The 27,538-nt window shown below is 47.9% G+C and overlaps 1 protein-coding gene across 1 annotated transcript; it reads right to left on the bottom strand.

Annotated features, from left to right (window-relative positions):
- Positions 1-1,171: 1,171 nt before the first annotated feature.
- On the bottom strand, positions 1,172-27,326 carry Gpnmb (glycoprotein nmb). Its single transcript, XM_052173690.1, has 11 exons — positions 27,035-27,326; positions 20,241-20,393; positions 19,477-19,620; positions 17,117-17,290; positions 14,822-14,980; positions 14,060-14,545; positions 8,216-8,314; positions 7,538-7,640; positions 6,214-6,422; positions 4,022-4,115; positions 1,172-3,582 (listed from the first exon to the last, which is right to left on the bottom strand). The coding sequence occupies exons 1-11, from the start codon at positions 27,261-27,263 to the stop codon at positions 3,429-3,431; spliced, it is 2,004 nt and encodes a 667-aa protein (XP_052029650.1). The 5' UTR covers positions 27,264-27,326; the 3' UTR covers positions 1,172-3,428.
- Between the last annotated feature and the right edge of the window lie 212 nt (positions 27,327-27,538).

Raw genomic sequence — 27,538 nt, 5'->3', positions numbered from 1 at the left:
GGTCATGAAAGACTCTTCTTTAGTTCCCTGGAAGCTCAATCAAGTGTTGAAAGGTGGTGACTCCTTTAGATTTCTCCTGATAGGATTCTTAGGTGCTGTTTCTTCTTGAAGACACCCCTACACAACAATTCACCAGCAATGCACTCTAGCTTTTTCTCCACAACACAGCTTAGTGTCATTCAGACAGATGGAACAGGTCTAGGGGGATATGCTGCTCTCTGGCTTCTGATCATCCTCTGAGGGGGGCGGGGAGGAAGAGGGAGGGAGGGGAAGAGGGAGAGAGGAAGAAAAAGAGGAGGAGGAGGAGGCCAGTGGGCGGCCAGGTCAGTGAAGTCACAGCAGTGACCACACGAGCAGTGACATACTGTGCTGGTCTGGAATCTCAGCTTCACAAACTCAGTCCTGTGTCTCTTATTATCTCTCTGTTCTCTTCTAGACCCAGAACCACCCTGATAGTCAATAAAAGACGTCTAAATGATCAAAATCAGTCTGCAAGTGTTGATCCCTGGAAGCAGACTTTTGAATTTTTATGGTATCTATTCCAGCAGCATTGGAAGCATTCTTCAACAAACAAATGAATAACAACAAACAAACAACAAACAAAAACAAACTAACATCAACAAATGAACAAAGAACAAAGAACAAATAAACAAATAATGATAAAACACCTTCAAAAAACTCTCCCCCACAAGGGTCCCCCTCCTCTGGACGACAACTCTTCCCCCCACAAGGTTCCCCATCCTCTGGACGACTGTCTTCTCATCTGCTCTTTGTGTCACTGAGCTTAAGAGTCTTGGTGTTCTGTGTGTGACGGGTACTCTGAATGTGTCACCTTCAGACTTTCACATTATGGAAATTTCAACCCAGGGAAACCAATATTTGTGACTGATTCAGAGATGCGTAGGCTGCAGGCATTTATAAAAGCTCTAGGAATGGGCAGTTCCTGGAATAATCTGCTACATACACACACGCTTTTTGTGAGAAGTTTTAATTCTCAGTCAATCAAGCTATTCCTGTCTCTTAGGCTGTTTGCTCCATTCTGCAAACAGTTCCCTTAGAAGAAGTTGAATGACTTCTTGTCAGGATCACTTGGAAAATATAAATTGACACAATTTACTATTTCAGACCTCTTCCCTGCTACTAGATTAAAATTTGTTTAGATGAAGCTAGCTAGATAAACAAGTCATGGACCTGCCACCTGGAGACCGGTGTCCATCTGCTGTTCTCTGCTGCCCCCTGCTGATGTGAGCGAGGAAGTGGATCCCAAGCCCCAACCCCGTTCATTCATGTCCTGGAGCCAGCAGGAGCAGAAGGGTTCTCTGTTGGTTTTCTTTTTTCCTTTTTCGTTCTTTTTTCTTTCTTTCTTTTTTTCTTTTTTTGGTTTTTTGAGACAGGGTTTCTCTGTGTAGCCCTGGCTGTCCTGGAACTCACTCTGTGGACCAGGCTGGCCTTGAACTCAGAAATCTGCCTGCCTCTGCCTCCCAAGTGCTGGGATTAAAGGCATGCGCCACCACTGCCCGGCTTGTTGATTTTCTTGAAATCCAAATTATGGGGTCCCACCTCCAACAAGACTTCGCTGGGAATCATGGGGGTGTGGCTAAGCAGTCTGTGGATACTGCAGCAACCTGAAATCGACGTCCTGTTTCGGGTACCGGTGAACTGGTTTCTTAGTATAACTCAATCAATCAATCAATTAATCAAGCAAGCAAGCAAGCAAGCAAGGAAGCAAGCAAGCAAGCTTCTTCACAGAGCTTCTGTCCCCAGGCTCAGAATACAACACTAGGCCACATCTGCATTCCTTCTTGCAGCTGGAGCTGGAGCAGTCCTGTGAAGTGAGTCAGAGAGGGACCACATACCCCTTCGACAGCTGAGACAGAGGCAGAAAAGACTCCTAACATGTCGTCACTAAGTAACAAGGCTTTAAATGTCAGGGCTGAGCTCAGACACAAGGCTTCTGTTCAGACACCCAGGCTCAGGATCCCTTCAGTTGCTCTGGGTTCCTTGGCTGTGGGGCTGCCCTGCAGGTACAGGGTGTCCAGCAGCCCTGAGCTCTCCCCACTAGAGGCCAGTAGCACCACACCTTAGTTTTGACAACCACAAATCTCTCCAAACATTGCCATACACTCCAGGCTGAGAGTCCCTGCCCTAAGTAGCCAGCAATTGTTTTCATTCTTTGGAGGCAATTTCCAAACAAAGCGCTTCTTCTTGCTTCTAGGCCACCTAGGGGTCAACGTACCAGACTGAGTGTTGGTCCCCCACGATGCCTCAGAATGAATAGTCATTCTATAAAACCATCTGGTCTTCGGGAGGTGTAATCAGATTTATCTAGTTGTCCCACTCGTTGGTATTCTGTCTAAGCTCCACCCCACACCTACCTGGCAATAGCCAGTTATGCCCCACTTCATAGACCCGGCCCACTATAAAAGGGGCTGCTTGCCCCTCCTCTCCCTTTTTGCTCTCTCCACTCTCCCACATATTCTCACCTCTCTGTCCCTTGGGCTCTCCTCCCCCCCACCCCCACGTGGTCATGGCTGGCTTCCACTCTACTTCTCTACTCTCTCTCTCTGTCTCTCTCTCTGCCTTTCTCTACCACTAACTCCCATCCCCTACTCTGAATAAACTCTATTCTATACCATGCCTGTGTGTGTATGGTCCCTCAGGGCAGAGGTACCCAGACAAGGGCCTGCCTGGGCACCCCCTTCCCCCACACCGCCATGCCACACTCCCTTGACCCCCAATTCTCTCCTTTTTAAGCTCCTTCTCCACCTTCGTCAAGGTAGACACAGTCTGGACGCTCAGATCTCACGTGGTGGCTATTAAGGTCTCATAGGTCAAACATGCTTTATACGTGTCCATGGATAAGTGGACGGATGAATACTTCATTCAACTACATAGGGAAAGTTTTCACCACAATATAATAATCACACTAGCTTATTAGATTGTCTTTTTAATGAGTATAATACACACACACACACACACACACACACACACACACACACACACACACACCATATAAAAAGCTTGGGCCCATTATAATTCTGTCAGGAGCTCAGGCATGTTCAATGAGTTGTGATACAGTTGGAGAAGAATAGCCTTCAGGTTAGGACTGGCTGGGTTCATATACATGTTACGTAGAAAGGAGCCTGTGGTACCCTCCCCCAGTTACCCTAGGACCTTAAGTAGCAGTGACCTCCCCCTCCCGCTTCAGACACAGTGTGCCCACCCTACTAACAGTATAAAAACCACAATACAGATAGGAAGACACACTAAGACTTCTCATGCCTTCTCTAAAATGCCATTTAACTATGATCCCTAAAGCATGATATACATTTTTCAATAATCCTTAGAAAACAATAGTTCCCAGTCCCGTACTTCTGCACAGCTCACATAAATGCACAGAAGAGTGGGCTCCTGGTCAGAAGTAAGGCTTAGAGCGTCTCTGGCTTGCCCTGGAGCAGTGGATCCTTCTCCGGGTCTCTTCGGAAGAACGGGGCTTTTGCGTGGCTGAGGAAAACACTTGTGGCTTTGCCCTTGACCATGTTCCTGGGGCAGTTTCCTATCGGCTTGTACGCCTTGTGTTTCCTGAAAACAATGTGTTGGACAGGACTTTAAAAATATGTTTAGCCAAACTAAATTCCTTTCCTTTCTCATGACAGGTGCAAAAGAGCTAATTCCATTCAACCCAGTTTGTCGCTTGCAACACACCAGCAACTTAGGAGAGTATAGCTCTTTTCTCTTCAGGCAAGGAGAGCTCACTTTGAGATTCTGTCAAATGTTACAACAACCAATTTTGTCAAGTTACTGACATCTGGTAGCACTTTCAGGATTAAAACAAACAAATCCCAAACCACAGTAAAATTAATAGGTCCCAGTTTGGTGTTTGTGGTTTGATGGTTGCGTTTCTTCTCATACACATAATATTTAAAAGGAAGAAAGAAAAATGGCACATTCCTATAGACCAAAGCTATTTGCTTTTGGCTGTCTGCTATAGAGATGTAATGTGTTAAAATCAGAAACTTACTTGTACAGTAAGATGGTAACCATGGTGACAACTGTGGCCAGGCAGCTGATGGAGATCAGGACCCCATTCACTGTTCTCAGAGGGGAGCCGGGGTCTTTAAAGCAGAAGGAAAACCACATGAGTTACCTCCATTCCACTGCAGGACATCTGCTTGTGATGCTATTGAATAAATGCTTTCAACTGCTTTCAGCACCAAGGGGCTAAAAGGCTCTCACTCCACTGTGTGGCCTCTGGCCTCTTCTCAGGCTCTGTGCCTGCCCCTGGGCTTAACCCCCTGGAATTCTGTGGATGGTTCATGGCCCCAGTTGGCATCAACCTTCCCTGGCTCATCTCAGGTTTCCTCAATTGCCCAGTGCCTTCCCAGCATGTTGGAGGGCACCTCTCTTCTCTGTCACGACCCTGCCTACCTCTTCCTAGGCCTGGGTCCCACTGTGTCCACATTCCTTCCCTCATCTCATCTGTGCCAAGGGCCAGGAAGGCAGAGACTTTGTCTTCTTTCTCCTCTAACCAGCAAACCAGCCAGTTCTGTCTCCATCCCAAAGCAGATGTGGCCATCTGAGCTGCCTCTCTCTGCTCTGCTGCTGTCACCATCCTGTCCTCCAGACCCCTCCTAGGAGGTCCTCTTTATTGAGTCTATGCTTACAATTGTCTCTCCATCCTGTGCCTGTGAGATCTTCTCCCCCCAACAACAAGATCTCCCCCCATGAATGCCTCACCCTTGCTTACAGAATGAAATGTCAAAGACCCTAACAGTGGCCTCCATGTGATTTCACTGTTTAGATTTAGGTCTTAGTTCCCAGGAGGTCATTTACCAAGATGATACCATTGAACAGCAAGACTTGCCCCCACCCCTGTCCACCTCCCATTCCAAGCTCACCTTCTCCTTCCTCTGACCTGTTTTATTTTCCTCCTCAAAAAACAATTTATTTATTGTTTGGATTAAAATAAGTCTGATTAGATGTTTTGAGTTGGGACCTAACTGACAAATTCATACTTAAGCAACAACAACAACAACAATAAAACACACACACACACACACACACACGAAATAAAAAACAAGGGGCTGGAGAGATGGCTCAGTGCTTAAGAGCACTACCTGCTCTTCCAGAGGACTTGGGGTCAATTCCCAGCACCCACAAGGCAGCACAATAACCTGGTTTCAAGGGGACCTGATGCCCTCTCTGGACTCTGCAGGAACTGTACCAGTGTGGCACACAGATGTCTATGCAGGCAAAATACACACACATATAAAATAAAAATTAAAATATCTGAAAAGATGAGCAAACAAAAACCCCAGGCAACATCAAAAACCAAGAGCTGAGGAAGTGGGAGGCGGGCTCAGCAGCCGAGGGCACGGCTGCCTTCGCAGAGCATCTGAGTTCTCTGACCAATCATGTCTGGAAGTTCACGAGCAACTGTAAAAGCAGATCCAGGGCCTCCATCCTCCTCTGGCCTCCGTGGGCACCTGTATGCACATACATGTGCACACGATCATGAGAGCATGCACACGTGCGCACACACACATACATGCACACCCTACCACAAATCCTTTAAAACAATTAAGTTTCAGTCAATCATAAGCAGCTTAATTGACTGACTCCAGGCCTCAATTACAGAAGCAGTCAGCAATGGCTGCCCCAGGTCCTGACAGCCAATTTGGGGTGGGGTCAGTGGGAGCTGGCCTGGGCCTCCTCCAACTCCAGTGCCGCTCAGTTTGGTGAACAAACAAACTGTGAAATTGAATTGGTCTGAAGGTTTTCCTATAACATCTGTTGCTGCTCAGGGAAGCAGGGGTCCTCCTTGTTTTGTTCCTTAGTCAGCGACTTCTGTCCTGTGGAGAGGGCTGGGCTGGGCATGAAGTGGACAGCTTAATGACCATCAACCAATAAAAAGAACTTCAACTAAACATCGGTGAGTTTTCGGTTGAACTATCACTATTTCTGAAATTCTGATTTTGAAATTTGAGTTAAGTTAGAAGACTCATCACTGGATTACAGGTTTTGTTGTTGTTGCTTTTTTTGTTTGTTTGTTTTTTGCTTCTTCTGACTTTTACCACTCTTTGTGCGTGCACACACAATGGTTCAAAGAACCCGGCCATGAGAGAACACTGAAGTGACGCCTACGAGGGCTTTACTATTGGCTGTATACTTCTGCCGTAGGAAATGTTCATAAAGTTACAAACTAAGCCTCACCTTTGCCAGGGACAGAGATCAGGGCGCTGGTGAGGGCCTGGCTCGCATCGTCTCCCAGAGTGAAATTCACACAGTACATGCCGGACCCATTGAAGGCTCTTCTCACAGACAGCAGGCACGGCTCGCCCACAGCCACCGGGCTGCAGACCTGGCTCTGGGTGATCTGGCAGGTGGGGTCAGAGATGATCGTGCAGGCTTCCTTGGGAGTGCTGTGACGCGAGGGAGGGTGAGGGCACACGGATACCATGAGAGAAGAATGCATGCAAAGTTGGGGTGTGTGTGCTCACTCTGTAGACCAGGCTGGCCTCGAACTCAGAAATCCGCCTGCCTCTGCCTCCCAGAGTGCTGGGATTATAGGCATGTGCCACTACCACCCGGCCAGGGTGCTGTTTTTGAAACAGGGTTTCACACTGTTGGCCTGGAACCTATGGTGATCATCCTGGGGGCACAGGACCCTATGCAATAACTGCTTTAAACAGGGCTTTGCCTTGCCTTGCCTTGCCTTGCCTTGCCTTGCCTTGCCTTTCCTTTCCTTTCCTTTCCTTTCCTTTCCTTTCCTTTCCTTTCCTTTCCTTTCCTTTCCTTCCCTTCCCTTCCCTTCCCTTCCCTTCCCTTCCCTTCCCTTCCCTTCCCTTCCCTTTCTCTCTCTCTCTCTCTCTCTCTCTCTCTCTCTCTCTCTCTCTCTCTCTCTCTCTGTTTTTTCGAGACAGGGTTTCTCTGTGTAGCCCTGGCTGTCCTGGAACTAACTCTGTAGACCAGGCTGGCCTCGAACTCAGAAATCCGCCTGCCTCTGCCTCCCAAGTGCTGGGATTACAGGCGTGCACCACCATGCCCAGCTCCCTCCCTCTCTCTCTCTCTCTCTCTCTCTCTCTCTCTCTCTCTCTTAAAGACAGGGTCTCATGTAGTCAGGCTGGCTTCAGACGCACCATGTAGTTAAAGATGGCCTTAAGTCCCTGATGTCCTGTCTCTGTCTTCAGGTGCTGGGCTTGCAGGCATGCAGTCTGTGTCCTGCTTTTGGTAGTGATGGGGAGCCAACACAGGGCCTCTCCTATGCTAAGATGCCCTCCACCCTGCCCCACCCCCCTCTACTTTTTTATTTTTTGAGAGAAAGGCTCACTACACAGCCATGGTCTCCTGCCTTACTTAGCCCCTTGTGACTACGGGGATTACAGACACGCACCCGTCTCCTACACACAGCTCATCTGACGTTTCTAATATGTAGGCTTTTAAATCACCTTCAAAAGGATGAGTAGGGGTCAAGCCCTTTATTCAGACTTGGGGTCCTCAGTTAGCCCTTCTTCCTCTGGTATGAGCCTGTACTTACGCGCCTTTGCAGGTCACAGTAAAGTCCATCACTGAGTTGTCAGGCTGTGGTGAGGCCATTGGGACATCTGCTATCTGGACGATGTTGACCTCGAGGATCCCCTCTGGCAAGACAGCCACCATAGAGAAATTATAGGATCCCCTCTGGCAAGACAGCCACTACAGAGAAATGTCCAAAGGCAACCGAAACCAAAGGACACCATTCTGCCATAGATGGCTTGTTGGGTTGAAATCCCAACTAAGTTATGGTGTGAGGGGGTAAAAACCTCTGTTGGGGATGTGGTCAGTGCCCTGATGGAGAGACCTCAGGGAGCCCCCTTGCCTCTTCTGCCATGTGAGAACACTGCAAGGGGGTGGCCTTTCATGAACCAGGAAGACATGTCCTTTTCAGACACCAGATTGGATATTCATGCTTTAGGACAGCAAACTATGAACCCCAGTTGTAGGTCCCTGAGCCTACAAACCCTGTTAATTCTGTAACTTCTTAACTAACTATAGAATATCCCTTAAGAAAGGAGAAGGGAAAAGAATAGAGACACCTTCTTGCCAACCGTGCACACCTTCTTGCATAACTTTAGATAGGACAGGACAAAGGACCCCACTCCTTTGTCTCCACCCTCCTAGTATTAGCTAAGTGGGTGCTTTGCAGATTCTGGCAACCTCTGGTCTTCTACCTTACCTACAATTGTGATGGTGGCTCTGAAGTAGCCATATCTGTTTATTCGGCAGTTTTCATTGGAAATGCCACTCAGCTCCATGGATTCGTAACCAGTAGACACTAGAAAGTTTGAGTAATAAAAGTTTAAAATAATCAGGGATGAAGACTGTAATGGAGTTAACACAATACAACAAAAAACAAAGACACTTATCCATCATTCTTTATTATTTTTGTTTTGGTAGGTTTTGGTGTTTGTTTTATCTTTACCTAGACAAGGACTCATGTAGCCCAGGCTGGTTTAAACGTACTATATAGCCCAGGCTGGCCCTAACTCTGGGTCTTATTACCCCTGGTTCCCAAGTCCTGAGATTGTTGATGTGTACCAAGACACCGTCTGTTCCCAGCTCCAGTGTCTCTTTAGAAAGTATCAAGAAGCCAGGTGTGGTGGCTTGTGCCTTTGATCCCAGAGCCAGGGGTAAGAGGACCCTGTGAGTCTGAGGCCAGTCTGATGTACAACCCAAGTTCCAGAATAGTCAGGACTAAAAATCCAAAACCCAAACCCAACCTAACCCAACCCAACCCCAACCCAACCCAACCCAACCCAAACCCAATCCAACCCAACCCAACCCCAACCCAACCCAACCCAAACCCAATCCAACCCAACCCAACCCAACCCAAACCCAACCCCAATCCAACCCAACCCAACCCAACCCAACCCCAGCTAAACATCAAGAATTCTAGAGCTTTTCAATTAAGGCAGAATTTGTGTAATGTAAATGTGTAGATTCTTATAGATGTAAGAGCGTTATGTAGTCACTGTGGCCATTTAATTCTATAAATAAACTGTAGGGAGCAGACAAAGCCTCGAATGAGTGAAGTCCTGAGAGAATATGTGCTGTTGACACAGGCTTAGGTCATATGAAGGACCTCAAAGCCTCAGGTTGATGACAAATGCAAAGCCATCCCCGGGGAGAGACTGGGAGACATGTCAAAGCCTTCCTCAGATTACCAAGTTCTAGTGCTGATGGTTCATGCAGAAACTGTCCCTATGGCTTTCTCCCCACAGATGTTTACAGCCTGAAGACCGCTCCCCTGCAGAGACAGCCCCTCCTGAGATCAGCTAAATCAGCCTCCTTGATCAGCTGTAGACCATAGACCCTGCCTCCCTCTCCATCATCTCTATGTACTAGACATGTGCTTCTGCGGGGTGGTGGTGCTAAGACATCTTCACCCGAGAACCCAGATCCCAGATCCCAGATCCCAGATCCCAGCTTTCTGTCTGAGTCTGCCTCTTTTGGTCTTTTCTTCCTTCTCTCTACATCTAGTCAGGTCAAGTCCCTGGAGGCTGAGAAGGAGTCAGCAGTAAATAACCTTTCCCTTTCAGGTGGAGCTGGTGATGGAAACCAGGCCTACTGTCCACCAGGCAAACATTTCACAGCTGAGTCACACCCGACCTCAAAGCACAACCCCAGATGGCTTTAAAACTCAGGATGTAAATGAAGTGGAAACCCTATTGGAATATATAAAGAGGCCGCAGTAGAGAAATCCCTTTTCGTCGGGGTGCAGCTGTTCTGGCCTTAACGCTAGCACCGCCTGTTTGCCCACACATCCTTAAACTGTTCTTTGCCTCTATTAGCTCATCAACAAAATACAATTACTATCCCTGTCCTTCCAGGTTGAATCATTTAAACCAAAGTGCGATAAGACATACACAGCCCACTTCTCTGCCAGGTGTGGTATTCATGCCTGGGATCACAATACCCTGGAGGCTGAAGCAGAGGGATTGCTGTGAGTTTGAGACTGACCTGAGCTATAGAGTAAATCGGGTTACCATGTGAGATCTTGTTTTTGTTTTTTTTTGTTTTTTTTTTTTTAAATTCTTAGTTGTTTGGGAAGAATTAGTAAGTGTGGCCAGGTTGGAGGAGGTGAGTCGTTGAAGGAGGGCTTGAGATTTCCAAGGCTTCCTGTTATTCCCAGAGTACTCTCTGCTTCCTGTTTGTGGTTGGGAAGTGAGCTCCCAACTGGCCTTCACTGGCGCACCAGCTGCCACCGCGCTTCTCATCCCAATAGTGACGGCTCCTGCCCCTCTGGACCTGTCACCCCCAGATAAACTCTTCTATAAGTTGCCTTGGTCATGGAAAAAGTAACCATAACACCAACCAACCAACAAATAACAACCATAAAATATTACAAATCAATTAAACACGGAGCTCTGGCAAGTCTAGCTGAATCGGAAAGCCGTAGGTTCAGTGAGAAACCCTGTCTCCTACTAAGGTGGCAGACAACTGAGGAAGACCCCTGTCACTGAGCCCTGGCTGCTCTGCTCTGTGCACACATAAAGATGTGCCCAAGGAAGTGACTATAATGAGCAAAGAATCTAATGTCTCATCCGTTATAATTTAAAACACGTTGGTGTAGCTATAGGAGTTGAAGTCTTAAAGGAAAACATGATAATGCTCATCTTTATCTTCTCTTTAATTCCACCAGGCACTGAAACGGAGGGAGGGAGTCAAAGATTTTTTTCCGAGCATAGCCCTGGCTGTCCTGGAACTCTCTCTGTAGCCCAGGCTGACCTGGAGCTCATAGTGATCTGCCTGCCTCTGCCTCCTGAGTGCTGAGACTGAGGGTGCACCTATGGTCCAGTTTAGGAGTCAAAGTTTAAAAAAGATCCTCATCTTTAAAAAAAATAGAGCTGAAGAGGCAGTCAGTGGCTAAGAGTTCTGGCTGCTCTTTCAGAGGTCCTGGGTTCATTTCCCGCACCCATATGGTGGTTCACACTGTGTATAATTCCAGTCCCAAAGGATCTGATGCTCTCTTCTAGTCTGCTTGGGAATCAGGGATGTATGTGGTATACAGGCAAAGCAACCATAGGTATAAAGTAAGTAGATTAGTTAAAAAAAAGTTTAAAGGCTAAGTAAAGAGTAGGTACGGTGGTGCATATTTGTAATTCAGAGGCTGAGGCAGAGGGATTGTAAGTTCCTGGGGCTATATAATAAGATCCTTTCTCAAAACAGAAGAAAGAGAGAGAGGAGGAGGCAGACACGAGGAAGGGACAGAAGGAGGGGGAGAAGGGAACGAAAGGATCTGTGTTTGAGTTCCTGACATGGAAGGATGAAACCTGCTGGGAGCTCTCTCTGGTTTCTTGAAGCTTCCTGAGGGTGACATGCCCATGCCTGGTGGGATTCTCAGAATGAGGGCATTCTGGGAAATGCTGTTCCCCGAAGCCCGGAGCCCAGAGAGGCCCCAACGCTGTGCTAGATTCTCATGCGGTTGTTCATCAGCAAGGCATGCTGGGAACAGCCTTGACTTTCCCAGGGCCCTGTGGAGGTGACTGCAGAATCTACTCAGTCTTTCCTGCAGCACGAGGCTGGCTTGTGCAAAGCCACTAAGAGTCCCAGTGTTTCCCTGAGAGCTGTCGGGTTCCTTCACTTACAGTTCTGGAGGAGCAGACTTTAGCTGTCAGCCTGAGTGTAGAGCTACAACTCTGCTGTGTTTTAAAGTAACACTTCTTTAGGAAGAGGATAATGAGAGTCAGCCGCCCTGCCTTAGGTGGAATAGTATACAGATGCGGATGAGATTTTGTGGATGTCAAATCTGTAACGTCAAGATTTGTCAAAGGATCAATAGACAGAAATAAAGACCTTAACGTGCAGGTGAGATGAACTCAGCACTTAATTCCCTGTTCCCCAAAGAATGGTGTGAGGGGTGTTCACTATGAATGCAGGGAAGTTCTACACAGAATGAGACCACATGACATGATAGGGTGTGTGTGTGTGTGTGTGCGTGCTGGTTCATGTGGGGGTGTGTGCTGGTTCGTGTGTGTGTGTGTGTGTGTGTGTGTGTGTGTATGTGTGTGTGTGTGTGTGTTGGTTCATGTGGGTGTGTGTGCTGCTTCGTGTGTGTGTGTGTGTGTGTGTGTGTGTGTCTGTGTCTGTGATGATGTTTAATATCATACAAAAGATGTCACACTGGTCAGTGCCTGTCTTACAAAGGCTGTTCTGTTTCTCAGGTTTGTTCACAAAAGTCAGAGTGTGACCAGATAAAGGAAAAAACCTCTAATGGAAAAGCAGGACACACGTCCGAGTCTCGGGACTCAGTTGGCTGCCCCATGCCCTCTTGATCTTGACTGTGGTTTTTCGGGCCTGTAGCCACACTTGGCTATTTGTTTGGTTTTTGAGCCCGGGCTTCAAGCTGCTGCTTACTGACTTACTGCGGTGCCAAGAATGGAACCCAGGCCTGCACTCCGCTTCTCAGCCCCAGGCCCGTACTCCGCTTCTCAGCCGCCTTGCTGGCATCCCTGACTTCTGAGTTTAGCTGAGCCATATCCTGAAGCTACTTGCCAGAAGAGAGGGCACCTACTACCTTGTCAAACAATAATGTTCAATAATACCAACTGAGCCAGCGAGATGGATCAGTGGGTAAAGAAGTGAAAAATGGGGTACAGAGTTAAACAAAGAATTCTCACCTGAAGAACTTCGGATGGCGGAGAAGCATCTTAAAAAATGCTCCACTTCATTAGTCATTAGGGAAATGCAAATCAAAACAACCCTAAGATTTCATTTTACACCAGTCAGAATGGCTAAGATTAAAAATTCAGGAGACAGCAGGTGTTGGAGAGGGTGCGGAGAAAGAGGAACACTCCTCCACTGCTGGTGGGGTTGCAAATTGGTACAACCACTCTGGAAAGCAGTCTGGCGGTTCCTCCGAAAACTGGGCACCTCACTTCCAGAAGATCCTGCTATACCACTCCTGGGCATATACCCAGAGGATTCCCCACCATGTAATAAGGATACATGCTCTACTATGTTCATAGCAGCCCTATTTATAATTGCCAGATGCTGGAAAGAACCCAGGTATCCCTCAACAGAAGAGTGGATACAAAAAATGTGGTATATCTACACAATGGAGTACTATTCAGCCATTAGAAACAATGAATTCATGAAATTCTTAGGCAAATGGATGGAGCTAGAGAACATCATACTAAGTGAGGTAACCCAGACTCAAAAGGTGAATCATGGTATGCACTCACTAATAAGTGGTTATTAACCTAGAAAACTGGAATACCCAAAACATAATCCACACATCAAATGAGATACAAGAAGAAAGCAGGAGTGGTCCCTGGTTCTGGAAAGACTCAGTGAAACAGTATTTGGCAAAACCAGAACGGGGAACTGGGAAGGGGTGGGAGGGAGGACAGGGGAAGAGAAGGGGGCTTACGGGACTTTCGGGGAGTGGGGGGGGGCTAGAAAAGGGGAAATCATTTGAAATGTAAATAAATTATATCAAATAAAAAAAAAAGACAAAAAAAAAAAAAAAAAAAAAAAAAAAAAAAAGAAGTGAGTTTTGTGATCCAGGCACGGTGTGATAGATTCCCATGCACAGTAACCGAAAGCTCTCTTTGGTTATTTAGCAAAGAGGGGCAAAGAACAAAGGATGATGTGAACCCATTTACATAAAATCCAAAACGACAAGACACCTAGGATGTTCGAAAGCATAGAAAATGATCCCGACAGAAACAGGCAACAATGTCAGGATGACCTGAGAAAAGGACACATGGGGACTTTTCCTTCTATGCTAGGATTCTTTGTGGCTAGTTCCAAGTTTTAGTAAGAAATGTGAATTTATGACTTTACAATTTAAAACATTCTATAAAGGAATAAATTTGGATAATGTAAACCTAACAGGAGCAAGGAAATCAGTACAGGTTTGAGGCTACCCTAGCTTACAGATCACGTTCAAAGTCAGCGGGGCAACATAGTATCTCAAGCCGATTGACTAAGTTACTGAACCACTAAGTAACTAATGAAGACCAGCACACCACCACCAAGGCCACCACCACCATCACACTGCTCAAGAAATACTCACTTAAAGAGGGGCTAGGTGTTGAAAATGTGGGCGAAGGCGAAGGTGAGGGCGAAGGCGAGGGCGAGGGCGAGGGTGTGGGCGAAGGCATGGGCGAAGGTGTGGGTGAAGGCGAGGACGATGGTGAGGGCAGCGGGGTGGGCGCCGGCGTGGGCGAAGGTGATGGCGACGGTGATGGCGACGGCGATGGTGACGGTGACGGCGATGGCGAAGGAGTAGGGCATGGCCCGGGCACTGCAGTTTGCACAGTGAGGTTAAGGTTGAAGGTTCCATTGAGTACATACGTGTGATTCAAAGTGTGATTGTTGGAGACAATCAGGCCAGTGTTGTCCCCAAAGTTCCACTTGTAGAAAATGGCAGAGTCGTTGAGGAAGTGGCTAGGATCATGAACGAGGACATCGAAGACAATGGGGAGGTTTCTGAGGAAGGTTTCATCAGACGAGTTCCGGTCATTCTTCTGGGACATGGTCACGAATATAGGGATCTGATCTAAGGTACAACACAAGAAGCAAAGAAAACACAGGGCTTGCCTGTGAGGGGAGCGCTGCAGGGATGCTTCCTGCCTGAAGACAGAAACTAGACTTTCTCATTTGTAAGCTTTAGAGACACCCCGCTGGCAACAGGTGGGCAGCTCAGAATTGAACAGCTAAGCTCTGCTGGAGTCCAGATGAGCCTGACCCTAACCCAGAACGCTGGGTGCGGACTCTTTCCTACGCTGCTAACTGCCCTGTCCTCCTCCGCTGCTGTGCATTTCACACCACGCACCTGTTATCACATACACGTCTTTCACCTTCGAGATGGGAATGTATGCCCGGCCATATCTTCGAAAGACAGCCACTTCCATGACCTGAGGGCCAGCTGTCAGGTTGACTGTGTTTATAGAAACTCGTGCTGAACACCGACCCAGTTTTTGGAAATACTGACCTGTAGGAGGATGGACATTTCAAGTTATTGGTAATATCACATGACCTTCAGGCAAAGTTGTTTCTGAAAGATTAGTTAACAGTTGCCACAGAATAGGCTGGAAGCTCCGGAAAGAGAGGTGGTGGCCGCCTCTGTACAACACCAGATGAAGCAACTTTAAGGCTGCACACAGGTAACAACTGCACACAGCTGGTTAAAGTGATAGAGCTCTATAGAGGAACAATCCAACCAGTTCCTAATTTATCGATGAACACTGTTAGGTTGAAAGAGTTTGCACATGAAATGCATATTCTTCCCTTAGGACTCATTTAATGTCCTGGCAAGGTATCTGCAAGAGTTTTACTAGGTTCTATAGTCACAAATGTGCCTTAGTTTTGTAACAGATTAAAAGCAATTGACGTAAGTAGATGGTCGTGGCTCTGGTTAGGATTTTCTGGGAGACTGGAATTCTACTTCCTAGAAGGATTTGTACCAAACCCCAGCAAGACACGAGAGCATCACTGGATCATAGGTAAGAAGGGACTGGACTGCCCACAGGAGCACACCTGAGTCATTCTGCTTCCCTCTGCAGCTGTCCCTGAAACCCACAGGTGAGTGATACGCTCGGAGCACTGACCAGCAGAGCCACCGTGGCACCAGGAAAGCCAGCCTCAGACTCATGATTCCCACCTCGTCTGTGCTTTGTTCAGTGAGCATGCGCTGTTAATGCTGAAGTAAACGGACGCTCTCCAAGAAAGGACACAACCTTTAGAGGTCCAGGAGTAGATTGGAGCAGATTCTGAAAATTTAGCCTCAGTTGGCTCCTGGTGTCCTGGTGGTGGTAGTGGTGTGTGTGTGTGTGTGTTTGTATGTGTGTGTGATGTGTGTATGTGGTGTATGTGTGGTATGGTATGTGTGGTATCTGTGGTGTGTGTGGTATGTATATACTTGTGTTATGTGTGTATGTGTGGTGCGTGTATGACTTTAGTGTGTGTGTATATTATGTGTGTGTGTGCTTATATGTGGGATGTATGTAAGTTTTTCTGACTGTGTACATGCTGGGCATGTATTCTGCTGGTCCATACATGTGGCCCTCTGGTAATGTACTAAGAATTCAGTAGCCTTGTAAATAATGACCTAATTTTGTTTCTCTTAAAATAATGCTTCACTAATAATACAGCAAAGTGAAACCTTTTGTGGTTTTTGGAAAATAGAGGGCAGACCATGGCAGAGAAGACAGTGTCTGTATTGTTCTAGATCCACACATTGCTGTATTATACACTCATTAAGACAATGTAAGGAATTTTAAATAGTATAGACAAATGCTATGATAACAAAATACACATGCAGTGGTGGTGCACACCTTTAATCCCAGCACTTGGGAGGCAGAGGCAGGCAGATTTCTGAGTTCAAGGTCAGCCTGGTCTACAGAGTGAGTTCCAGGACAGCTAGGGATACACAGAGAAACCCTGTCTCAAAAAACAAACAACAAACAAACAACAAACAAACAAAATACAAATGTCTATCCATTATCATAAACAAGAACTATTAATACTGAAAACACCATCATTCAATAGCAATCGTGTCTGATGTTCTTTGAGCTCTTCTATGTTTCCAAATTTCCCAGAGAATATGCTTCTTTAACTCTAAGTCACTTAAGAACAGTAACAAATTAATGAATAAACAGCCATGTGCCGTTCAACTAAATTTTTTCATAGGACTCTGTTAGACTAGTCTTTGTCTGTCATTGAAGAGAGCTAAACTCTCTCCCTTTTCATTCTCTCTCTCTCTCTCTCTCTCTCTCTCTCTCTCTCTTTTAAGTTTTTTTGGATTTGGTTTTTCAAGACAGGGTTTCTCTGTATAGTCCTGGCTGTCCTGGAGCTCACTCTGTAGACCAGGCTGGCCTCGAACTCAGAGATCCACCTCCCTCTGCCTCCCAAGTGCTGGGATTACAGGCGTGTGCCACCACCGGCCGGCTTTCCCCTTTTCATTCTCATCTTATGCTGTGGTGTCCCGCAGACATGGTGAGGTTAGCCAGGATTTCATTTCCCCCCACTGTTCACTGAGAAAGGAGAAGCACAGGTGTTATGATTTCAGTTAGGGACTAAGAAAGGACGAGGTCAAAATGTGAAAGCCAAGAGTTTGTAAAAGCCAAACCAAGTGTGTGAAAGATGTAGACGAAGCTCCATTTCTTCCATCCGTGGGGGCGAGGAAAGGGCTTCCTGTCGGGGAACCTGAGGTGCTGGCTTTGACTGGTGCCGTCTTCCCAGTCACCTTCATCTGCCCCTGCAGTCCAGTTGTAGACATTCAGGTCAGAAGTCAGCCCCAAATCTAACCAGGAACGATAGGTCAAGTTAGTTTTCTGGCCTCCAAATGCCCGATGCCCAGTGCCCGAACACTTCAGTTTCCCAGAACTTCCTTAAACGCTGCCTCAGGGCTAACATCTTAATGCTCAGATCTGTTCGTTGCATACAGGTTCCCGTGTATTTGCTGTACATCAATAAAATATTATATCAATTTCCAGGAACGTCCATCTGGAGCTTTTACTTAACACATGTGCCTTCTTTTGAGTCTCTGAATCTCAGTGCTATTCAGACCAACCTATAGGACATGACATCTAGTGCGGCACTCTGTCCTCAACTTCTGTCCCTCACTCACTGGTATCACAGCCAAGTCCTAAGTCGTGTTCTCCTTCAGCAGAGGACTGCCCTCAGGAGGGTATTCCCTCCCGTGGCCACAGCTCCACGCCCACCCCAGCAAGGACTGCCCACACGTTTGGCTCTCCAACACTGGCAATCTGTCTCTGCCAAGGAACGATTCAGATAAAAAGAGTCTCCAGTCCTACAGCTGCTCTTCACCTCCCAGGACTCTGTCGCCCTCTGCTGGCCACTGAGGGCACCTACACACAAACAGACGCATTTACACATAAGAGTAAAAATAAATCCTAAAAGGAGGATCTCCTTCTATGCATAGTTTATCAGACCTAGACAGATACAGTGAAAACTCAAGAGAAACAGACGTAGACAAACGCATAGTTCGGAATCTAGGGGCAGCACCAACCTCTCCGGATGTGCGGCATTTTCTGCTTCATTGTCTGTCATCCACAGCACTCCCTTGGCCTGGGTCCTGAGCTCTTTTATTTAGCTACTATTCAGTATTCCTTTTTATTCTCAAAATTTCCCAAATATGGCCAGGGGACCTTTGAGCTGACTCTTGTATCCTTTTGACACAACTCCATAGGCCTTTGGGCTCTTTCTCATTTTTTGTTACATTTTAGATGTGATGGAACATACTTTTAATCCCAGCGCCAGGAGACAGAGACTGGCAGATCTCTGATTTCAAGGCCAGACTGGTCAACAAAGTAAGTTCCAGAACAGCCAGGACAACAGAGAGAAACTCTCTCAACACCCACATCCCCCCAAAGTGTTTCAGATTTATTTGGTATTTGCAATGTAGACCAAACTTGAGATTTTCCTTTGTCAACCTCATAAGTATTGGAATTACCAACACGTTACCACTCTGGTCAGAATCTTTTTTTTTTAAGTAAGAAGTTGGGCACAGTAACACACCTCTGTGTGGAGACTGAGGCAGGAGGAGCATGGGTTTGGGGCTAGCCTGAACACCAGGTAATCCTCAAACAAGCTACAGGAAGATGGGGGGTGGGTGGGTGGAGAGAATATTAAATACTAGATTACTATCAACCCCAGACCATACAGAATTTAGTGTTTTCCTCAAAGGGAGATAAAAAAAATTATGGAGGAATGAACATATCAACAGCTTTACAAAAGCCTGAACAGTGTAGGCGGCTCACCATGGAGGGGTAGCTGTGCCAGTGTCGGAGAAATCTCAGTGATCACGTGAGTTCTTGAGAGTGTACAATTCTCATAACACAATGTCCCTTGGTGAATTCATGCTCTGTTAACACGGATTTAAAACGTACCTCTTTAAGAGCAGAGGAGAATCAGAGCTACACGTGCAGTATCAGCGCCAACACAACACCGGTTACTTAAAACACTCTGAACCAATCAGCGTACTCTTTCCGATGAGCCCTGGGTGAGTTTTTGTTTGTTCCTTTTTGAGTTTGTTTGTTTTTGGCCTAAATAGTTTCAGGTAATAGGAGACCCTGAGCGTGGACATACATACATTCTTTGTGCAGCAGGCACAAAGGCCAAGCTCGGTGTGGCAATGGAGGTGACATAGGTTGGGTTTTCGAGAGTGTGTGGTGCTGGGGATGGAACCTGACACACTCCAGGCAAGTGTTTGAATACTGCGTTCATCCCTCCCCCAGGGGTTACCTGGGAAGAGCTAGAACCAGGGATGGGGAGAGACAGGATGGGGGCTTAGAAGTGGATGTGATCCGAGCCGGTGATGTGCAGCAGAAGTATTTTGTATGGTGAATACAGGCGAATTAAAAAGGATGTGGCCCTGAAGAGGAGGCTGCCTAGGGAGGGGCTGCGATGCTCTGCGAGCATTAGGATTGTAGGCGGAGCTCTGGGAGCAGAGCTGAGCCTCCTTACCACTTCTGCAGTTCCTCTCATAGACGACACCGCTGTTGGCATCTTCCCTCTGGCCCCTGGGGAACACCAGGTTCACCGCAAAGGTGATATTGGAACCCACAAGGGCCGGTGAGTCACTGGTCAGGACCGCCTGCACACGGCCTCCTAGGGCAGGAAAGAACTGAGCTCAGGTCCCTGGAAGGCTCTCCACCAAGTGTTTAAGAGAGTTCTATCTATAGGCGAGGACCATCCACACAGACAAAGCACCAATACACACACGTTAAAAAAAGACCCTTTTGGACTGAAGAGGCGCATGGTGGAAGTCTGTAGACTTTAGTCTTAAAAGCAGATGACTGGAGGACTCGGCTTCTGGCCGTGTGGTGTGGCTGAGTCACTTTCCGGTAAGCCCCACCTCTGGATCTCTGGATGATCAGGTCATGCCCCAGCTTTTCTGAGGGTGCCTAGGCTACCGTAGTCAATAGGCTGGAGGGCGAATCTGGCCGTTCTCTAAAATATTCAAAGACCTCGGACATGTCTAAAGTCCAAGCGCTTTTGTGACCCTTCAGAAAGTGAAGATGCTGAGGGAGGAGGGACGCTCGCTAGGCCCAGGGGCCGCTCACTTTGCTCCTAGCACAGGGTCTCTCACCAGCGCCTGAGCCCTGGCATCCAAGGCTGCCTTCTTGAGGGTGTAGTGCGGCTGAGGCTGCGGGGGAGGAGCTTCCCACTGAGGGAGGGGCTTCTCAATGAGGGCGGGGCTTCCCACTGGGGCGGGGCTTCCCACTCACCTTCCCAGGAGTCCTTCCACTTGCCTTCTCCCCTCCTCCACACTGGATACAGGTTTTCATCCCATTCATTTTCATCGGAAGACCAGCCACGTAATTGGTTGCGCTCCCTCATGTGACCGGGATACTGTTCATGGCCCAGCACATCACGAAATCCTGTTAGTGTTTGAAAAACAGATTTTGTCAATTCCACTACTCAGCACTTCTGTGAGAATGGTCGAAGGAGCTTTTCATTTCGATCACTGGGAAGCACATGCTTAATCTAGCCAATAGGCCAAGTAAAGAAAGGTGCTTAAAAATAAGTCTGGATGGGTGTGTCAGCTCATGTGAGTCTCAGCTCATAGGTGGCAGGGGCAGGCAGATAGCTGTGAGGAGGAGGCTAGCCTGGTATGCCTACGTAGTGATTTTCAGGCCAGCCAGACTATGTAAGGAGACCCCACCCCAAGTGAGTACTGAGGCTGGCGAGCAGTCCTAGCCGGTGAGGTTCCTTGCGGCAGAGACGGACAACCTGCGTTCCTTCCCTGGAACCCATATGGCAGAAGGAAAGCAGTGATTCACAGCCGGGTCCATTGGCCTCCACACGTCTGTGCCCGCTTCCCTGCCCAGCACAAATAAGTAAATATACAAATAAACTACGTCTGCTGAAAGTGTTTTTAGAGAATTACAAAAAAACCCAAAACATTTATTTTTTCATATAGCATCTCAGCACACGGCCCTGGCTGTTCTGGGACTCACTATGTAGAGCACTCTGGCTGCAAACCAGCACAGATACACCTTCCTCTGCTTCCCGAGTGGCTGGGATTAAAGGCATGAGCCCAAAGCCCAGCCTTAAAGAGAAAATTTTGGTAGCCACCTTTTCTAAACTTTACTTAACACAGTCTCCAAGTGTTTGGGCTCCGTAATAGTCTCAAGAGGGAAACTTGGACGGCGTTTTCCTCCCAGGCCTTTACCCTCTTGTCTACAGGATGCTAGCCCGGGGATGCTCCAGGGATGCCAAAAGACAAGCATGCTAGCACTGAGAGTCCATGGGAAAGCTCTGCGTACATTGCGGTGAATACTCCACATACGTTTGCATCATACCTGTACCCAGGAAGCGGACACAGGAGGATTGCCATGACTTTGAGGCTCATCTGAGCTACAGAAAGACTTTGTCTCAAAACCAAACACCCCTGACTCAAATAAAGCCCTTGTATAGTCTATATTTGTTAAATAGAGAGGTTTGGAGAGATGTTATTTGAGGCCGGACAGGGTGGGGCGTGCCTTTATTCTTAGCACTTGGGAGGCAGAGGCAGGTGGAACTCTGAGAACTTGAAACCAGCCCGGTCTACAGAGTGAGTCCCAGGACAGCCAGAGCTGCTTTCTGTCTCAGAGAACAAGAACCAACCAAACAAAAAACCCATGTTATTTGGGGTAGTGTTGTAGCTATTTCTTTTTCTAGTTCCAAGTCTTTAAAAGTGCATGTGAAGCTCTACTGTTAGGTATAACTGCATTTAGAATTATTGATTTATTGATTTAATTGGCTATTTTATTAGTAATTAACTCTTTGTTCTTAATAATATTCCTTGTTCTTTTTTTCTCTTTTATGTTCCTTGTTCTGAAGAATACTTTGCTAGTGTTTAATATATTATATATGATATGTACATATGCATATATGTGTATATATAAAAACTTCTTCAATGGTTTTCCTTTTTTCAAAACAGACTTCTTTACTCTTATTCTCTGTGTCGGTACCTTGCTTACATCTGTGTCAGCGAGCTATGTTCATGGCATGGCTGTGTTCTGGATTCCAGAAGAGGGCACGGGGTCCCCTGGAGCTGGAGTTCAGACAGTTGTGAGCTGCCGTGTGGGTGTGGGGAGTTGAACCATCTCTCTGACCCTATTCTCCCATCCTCTTACTTCTAGCCTGAATATTCTTAGTTAATGTGAGGGGTGTTTTTTTTTTTTTGTTTTGTTTTTGTTTTTTTTGTAGGCAGCTCATAATTGGTATGTATCTATAAATCAAATCTGAAAATCTCTAACTTTTATTGAAGTACTGAGGTAATGTGCGTATGATGTAATGATAGACACTCTGCATTTGAGCCAACCGTCTTGATTTTCTCACCTTTCCCCGCCCCTCATCTCTCCATGATGATGGATTTCCTATCCATCTCATCTACTCTACCTTCTCTGCACTGAGACAGTGGATGTCCTGCTTTTGTGTATGCCCTGACACACACACACACACACACACACACACACACACACACACACACACACACGTGTATATATATATATATTGTAGGTGCTGCACACAGAACTCAGACTCATGCCCACCAGGCAGGCAATGCGCACATTGACCACCCGCTCATCTTCCTGTTCTTTCTCAACAGAGAGGCGGATAAAGTAGGAAATACGATTGAACTAGGAGTCATGGTGCACGGTCTCCACCACAAACAGGCTGTGTGATCTCAGGCCTTCAAATCAGACAAACCCCAGATCAGTCTCAGGATTGACTGTTCCCGCCTAGAACAGACATTAGTTGTGGAATGGGCACAAGGTTTATCAACAGATGCTTGTAACTGGAAGTTCACTTTGGAGGCATGTGGGAAGAATTTGGCTGCTTCCATTCAAACTAACTTTAGAGATGAACGCATTTAGGTCTAGAGAGATGGGATTCGCCAGGATCACCTTCAATCCAGTGCAAAAGTGGATTCAGCTCCCTTCATGCCCAGAACAATCTCTTTTCACTGTTTCAGAGTCTTTGCCCACAGATTCTGAGGCAGATGCAGAGCGAGGATCAGGCTGGGGCGTGGCGCAGTGGTACAGAGCTTGCCTGGCAAGCAAGGGCCCTGGGTTTGAACTTCAGCACCACCAGAAAACCAGAAACAACAGCGACAAAACCGCACAGATTTCTCATCTGCTCCTTAAGTTCAGAAGTCAAAGAAAAATACAGGGAGCACCAGGGAGGGGGTGGAGTGGGGCGACCGGAACAGGGACAGGGACGAGGACAGACGAACAGGGAAGCCAAGAGCAGAGCCGTTCAGTCTGCCCTGGCAGAGTTCACACGAAATACAAACTCAAGAGAGGAGCTGGAGAGATGACTCAGTGGGTAAGAGTGACAAAAGCACTCACAGAGTACTCTAGTTTGAATTTTAGCAGCCACGGCAGGGAGCTCGCAAACGCTCCCGCTCCAGGAGATCTCGCGCCCTCTTGCGGCCACCGCAGGTACCGCCCCCACAATAAAATAGGTCTTTTTAAAGGTTTTAAAAAAGAAAAATAACCCAATAAAGAAAAAACACATTTTTAAAAAGCAGCAAGCAGAGATGAAAAAAAAATCAGGATTTAGGACTAGGCAAAACTTCTTAGATTAACATCAAAAGCATAATTCATAAAAGAAAAAAAAACTGATGTGTGAGACCTTACTCAAGTAAACTTCTGCCCTGAGGCATCCAATAGAAAGAAATAAAAGAGAGTGGGGAACACCGCACTTCCACCGATATTAAAATTCCAATTTTAAAATGTGGAAAGACACGAGAAAACACTTCAGGGGATGTATAGACGTTGAACACTAGAGGACCACTGACGGACCCTCCTGCAGACCTATCTGGCCACTACCACCAACTGGGCCACCACACACTGCTAACAGGAACCTGAGAAGGCACAGCCACTCTGCTAAATTCTACAAAGACTCGACATACAGCTAAGCACTATATAACTTGTCCAAATTGTACTCTTTAGAACGAATCCCAGGGAAATGGACCCAAGAAGCCATAGATAGTATCTTAACATGGAATAACTCTGATGTCCTTCTGTGGGTGACCCGGTAAAGTGGTACTTTGTGACCATGGACTACTACTCAGAAAGAAAAAGGAACAGCCTTTTGGGTACAGCAATGTCAGTGAGTCTCCAGGGAATCATACCCAAGCCACTGTCTAAAGTTCATACTGCAAGATTCCATTGTTAGACATTCTGGAAATAAGAAGATTATTTAAATGGACAGACTCCTGGGGGCCAGGGATTGGAGTTGGGTAGAGGAGAGTATTTGGCTATAAAAGGGCGTGGGTAAAGGTTGTATTGGAATCTGTTTGAATTATTTCTTTCAGTTTCACATGAGTGCACCATTAGCCTAAAACACAGACGTTCAACTTAGCACCAGACAAGCCCGGTAACAAGCAAAGGGCAACAGGAAAACGGGGCGCGGGGCAGAGTGGAGGTAACCCTGCAGCCCGTTGCCATCTCTTCACCCCTCCCTGATGCTCGCCCGGGCTGCTCACTACCTGCCCTGCCAGTGTTTTTCCTGCCTCCCCATTGCACTCCTGTCAGGATTGTACCCCCTTCAGGGCTTGCTCCTTGTGTCTGGAATGTTTAACAGCTCAAGAATGCCTGGGGCTTTGAGACTTCGATTAAAAGTCCGCCCCCTTCAATTTCTGGCTGCCGGTTGTGTTGTTCTCCCCCCCCCTTTGGAGGGGGTGGTTGGTTAGTTTTTGTCAAGCCAGGGTCTCTCTATGTAGCTCAAACTGTCCCGGAACTCACTATGTAGACGAGGCTGGCCTCGGACTCACAGAGATCCACCTGCCTCTGCCTCCTGAGAGCGTTGGGATTGAAGAGGAGCCATGTATCCTAGCTCTGGCTACCGTTTTACGGAGCCTCAGACCATGGGTGAGAAGCTTTGCTGGCTTTCCCCATTCTTCTTCCTCTAGGTTAGTATACTTTGTTTGCAGGGGGTGTGGAGTGGGATGGGGTGCGAGGGGAGCAGACGTGTGTAGCCCTGTCCTTAAAAACCCATCACAAAAGAACACACATGGTGTGCACTCACTGATGAGTGAATATTTAGCCCTGAAGCTCAGAATACCCAAGATACAATTCACAGACCACATGAAGCTCAAGAAGGAAGAGGAAAGTGTGGATACTTTGGTCCTTCTTAGAAGTGGGAACAAAATACCCATGGGAGGAGATACGGAGACAAAGTTTGGAGCAGAGGCTGAAGGAAAGGCCATCCAGAGACTGTCCCACCTGGGATCCACCCCCCATCGACAGTTACCAAACCCAGACACTATTGTGGATGCCAACAAGCTCTTGCTGACAGGAGCCTGATAGAGCTGTCTCCTGAGAGGCTCTGTCAGTACCTGACAAATACAGAGGTGGGTGCTCTCAGCCAACCACTGGACTGAGCACAGGGTCCCCAATGGAGGAGCTAGAGAAAGGACCCAAGGAGCTGAAGGGGTTTGCAGCCCCATAGGAGGAACACCATTGTGAACCAACCAGTACCCCCAGAACTCCCAGGGACTAAAACACCAACCAAAGAGTACACATGGAGGGACCCACGGCTCCAGCTGCATATGCAGCAGAGGATGGCCTTGTGGTACGTCAATGAGAGGAGAGGCCCTTGGTCCTGTGAAAGCTCGTTGCCCCTGTGTAGGGGATGCCAGCCAGGACAGGGCAGTGGGGGTGAGCAGGGGGAGGAGGGGAGGTTGGGATGGGGGTTTTCAGAGGGGAAACGAGGAAAGGGGATAACATTTGAAAAGTAAATAAAGAAAACATCCAGTAAAAAATGCCATCTGCTGTGTGTTCTGGCCACAAACCCTTGCTAGCTGATCTCCCAAGACTCTGTAGCCCACTTTTGCAAACGAGGAAAAGGAAATTTATTGAAGCAAACTCACTCATGGCCCAGCCTAGCAGCTGGCACGAACTCAATTCTTTCCTATCCCAAACCCTGACAGGAAGAACAGGGAGAGAGGCTTGCTTCCCCTTCTGCCTGCTCTCTGTGTGACCTGGGCGAATTCCTGGCCCTTTCTGTGGCTGGGTTTCTCATCTGGGAAAATCGGACAATTCCAAGGTCAGAATCCCTTCGCTCTGTGAAGGTACCATACCTAGTCACAAGGTGGGCCACTCCAGCTGTCACCCCGCTGGCTGCTGTCTCTGGGTTTAAAGTCCAAACCTAGAGGTGGGGTCTCTGGTGGGCGCCCCAAGTCTGGGGCATCACCGGCTTTGAGCGTCCCTGGCTCGGGGCACGGTTGTGATAGGGCTTGGGTGCCCTTTGCCTGGCAATCCTGGGCACCACCCCAGCCAGGACGACCTAAGAGAGGAACTGCCTGGCATAAAAGGAGGCAGAGAGATGAGACACTCCTCTCTTCTGGAACTACCCGGCAGCCAGCCAGGCGGCCACATTCGGGGTCAGGGAAGGTTCTGGTCCCAGCCTGTCTCCGGCCCCTGGAAGTGAGGTGGAGTAACTCTTCTCTTGCCCCTGCTCACTAGCTCTGCTAAGTACAAGACAGTTACACCCTGGCAGGGACAAGTGGGCGTGCTGGAGCGCGACTCCACCCCGGCTGCGCACAGGGATGCTGGACTAGTGCGCCCAACTCTGGAAGACGCCGCCAGCTGCCGCTCACTAGGAAGCTTTGTTAGTAGGGACCCGGCTCCAGAGCCCTCCCAGGGTGGAGCCAGCTCGTCCTCAGTATCTCCACCAGCGGCAGTCCGCCCTGCAGTGTGCAGAGGGTGGGGTGGGGGAGTTCCGCAGAGTCAGCCAGAGCCTCATTTAAGAGCTCCGCCCTGTGAGCGTTGTTTGGGAGACTTGCTTTATTCTTGGGGTACAGGCTGTCTTCCCCTTCCAGCCACAATCTGGCCAGAGCGGAAAAAGTTTCCAGTGGCCTCGTGGCTTTAGCTCTCCATGAGTCCTAAGCAAAGAACACAGTCCTAGCATTTGGAACAGAGCCTGTCTGCCGACCCCCAACTCCAGTCGGACCCCCCAACTCCAGTCGAGGGGCCCGGTTCATCATTTGGATTAACGAGTGTAAGCGCCCAGAGAGGACGGGACTCACGCTTGGCCGCCTGGAGAGGCAGTCCTGCAGTCAGCAGCAGAAATCCCAGGACCCCGCAGAGACTTTCCATGTTGACCCTGACTCCCCAGCCCCATCCACCAGGAGTCACAGTGCCGGCCTGCTGCGATCCGCTCTGTTTTATGAAGCACAGGGCCAGAGGAAGATCATGTGACGGTTTAAGCAGCGTGGCTTGATCTCCCGAATTCCACCTCTTAAAACTCGTGCTCATGACTCACTTGCCTCTGGCATCTCTTTATTGACTTCGGATGCACCGTGTTTTCATTTTGGGATCCCACGCTTGCTCCCCCCTCCCCCATCTTTCCTAGCTTAAAGGGAACTTTCTAACATCCTGTTTTGACGTTCTTCACCAAATGAAACCTGGTCGTTGGTGGACTTTGTGGTTCCTCTTTTAGGTCGCTTCGGGCTCCCACTGCAGCATCTTTCCAGAATCTGGACAGCGGCACCTCAGCTAGCCTTCTCTCCCCCCAGAACGGACAGATCCGA

Source organism: Apodemus sylvaticus, chromosome 2, assembly GCF_947179515.1.
Source record: "Apodemus sylvaticus chromosome 2, mApoSyl1.1, whole genome shotgun sequence".
NCBI classification, from domain to species: Eukaryota; Metazoa; Chordata; class Mammalia; order Rodentia; family Muridae; genus Apodemus; species Apodemus sylvaticus.
Note: the sequence above shows the minus strand (reverse complement) of the source record. Positions and strands in the feature narration are given on the sequence as shown.

What these genes read in the sequence shown, in the direction of transcription:
- Gpnmb (XM_052173690.1), bottom strand. Translation starts at nt 27,263, where the DNA reads ATGAGCACGAGTTTTAAGAGGTGGAATTCGGGAGATCAAGCCACGCTG. An exon ending in GCCTCTCCAGGCGGCCAAGC is followed by an intron (nt 20,394 to 27,034) that starts GTGAGTCCCGTC and finishes AAACACTAACAG; the next exon opens with GATTTCGTGATGTGCTGGGC. An exon ending in AGACGTGTATGTGATAACAG is followed by an intron (nt 14,546 to 14,821) that starts GTGCGTGGTGTG and finishes GTTGTACCTTAG; the next exon opens with ATCAGATCCCTATATTCGTG.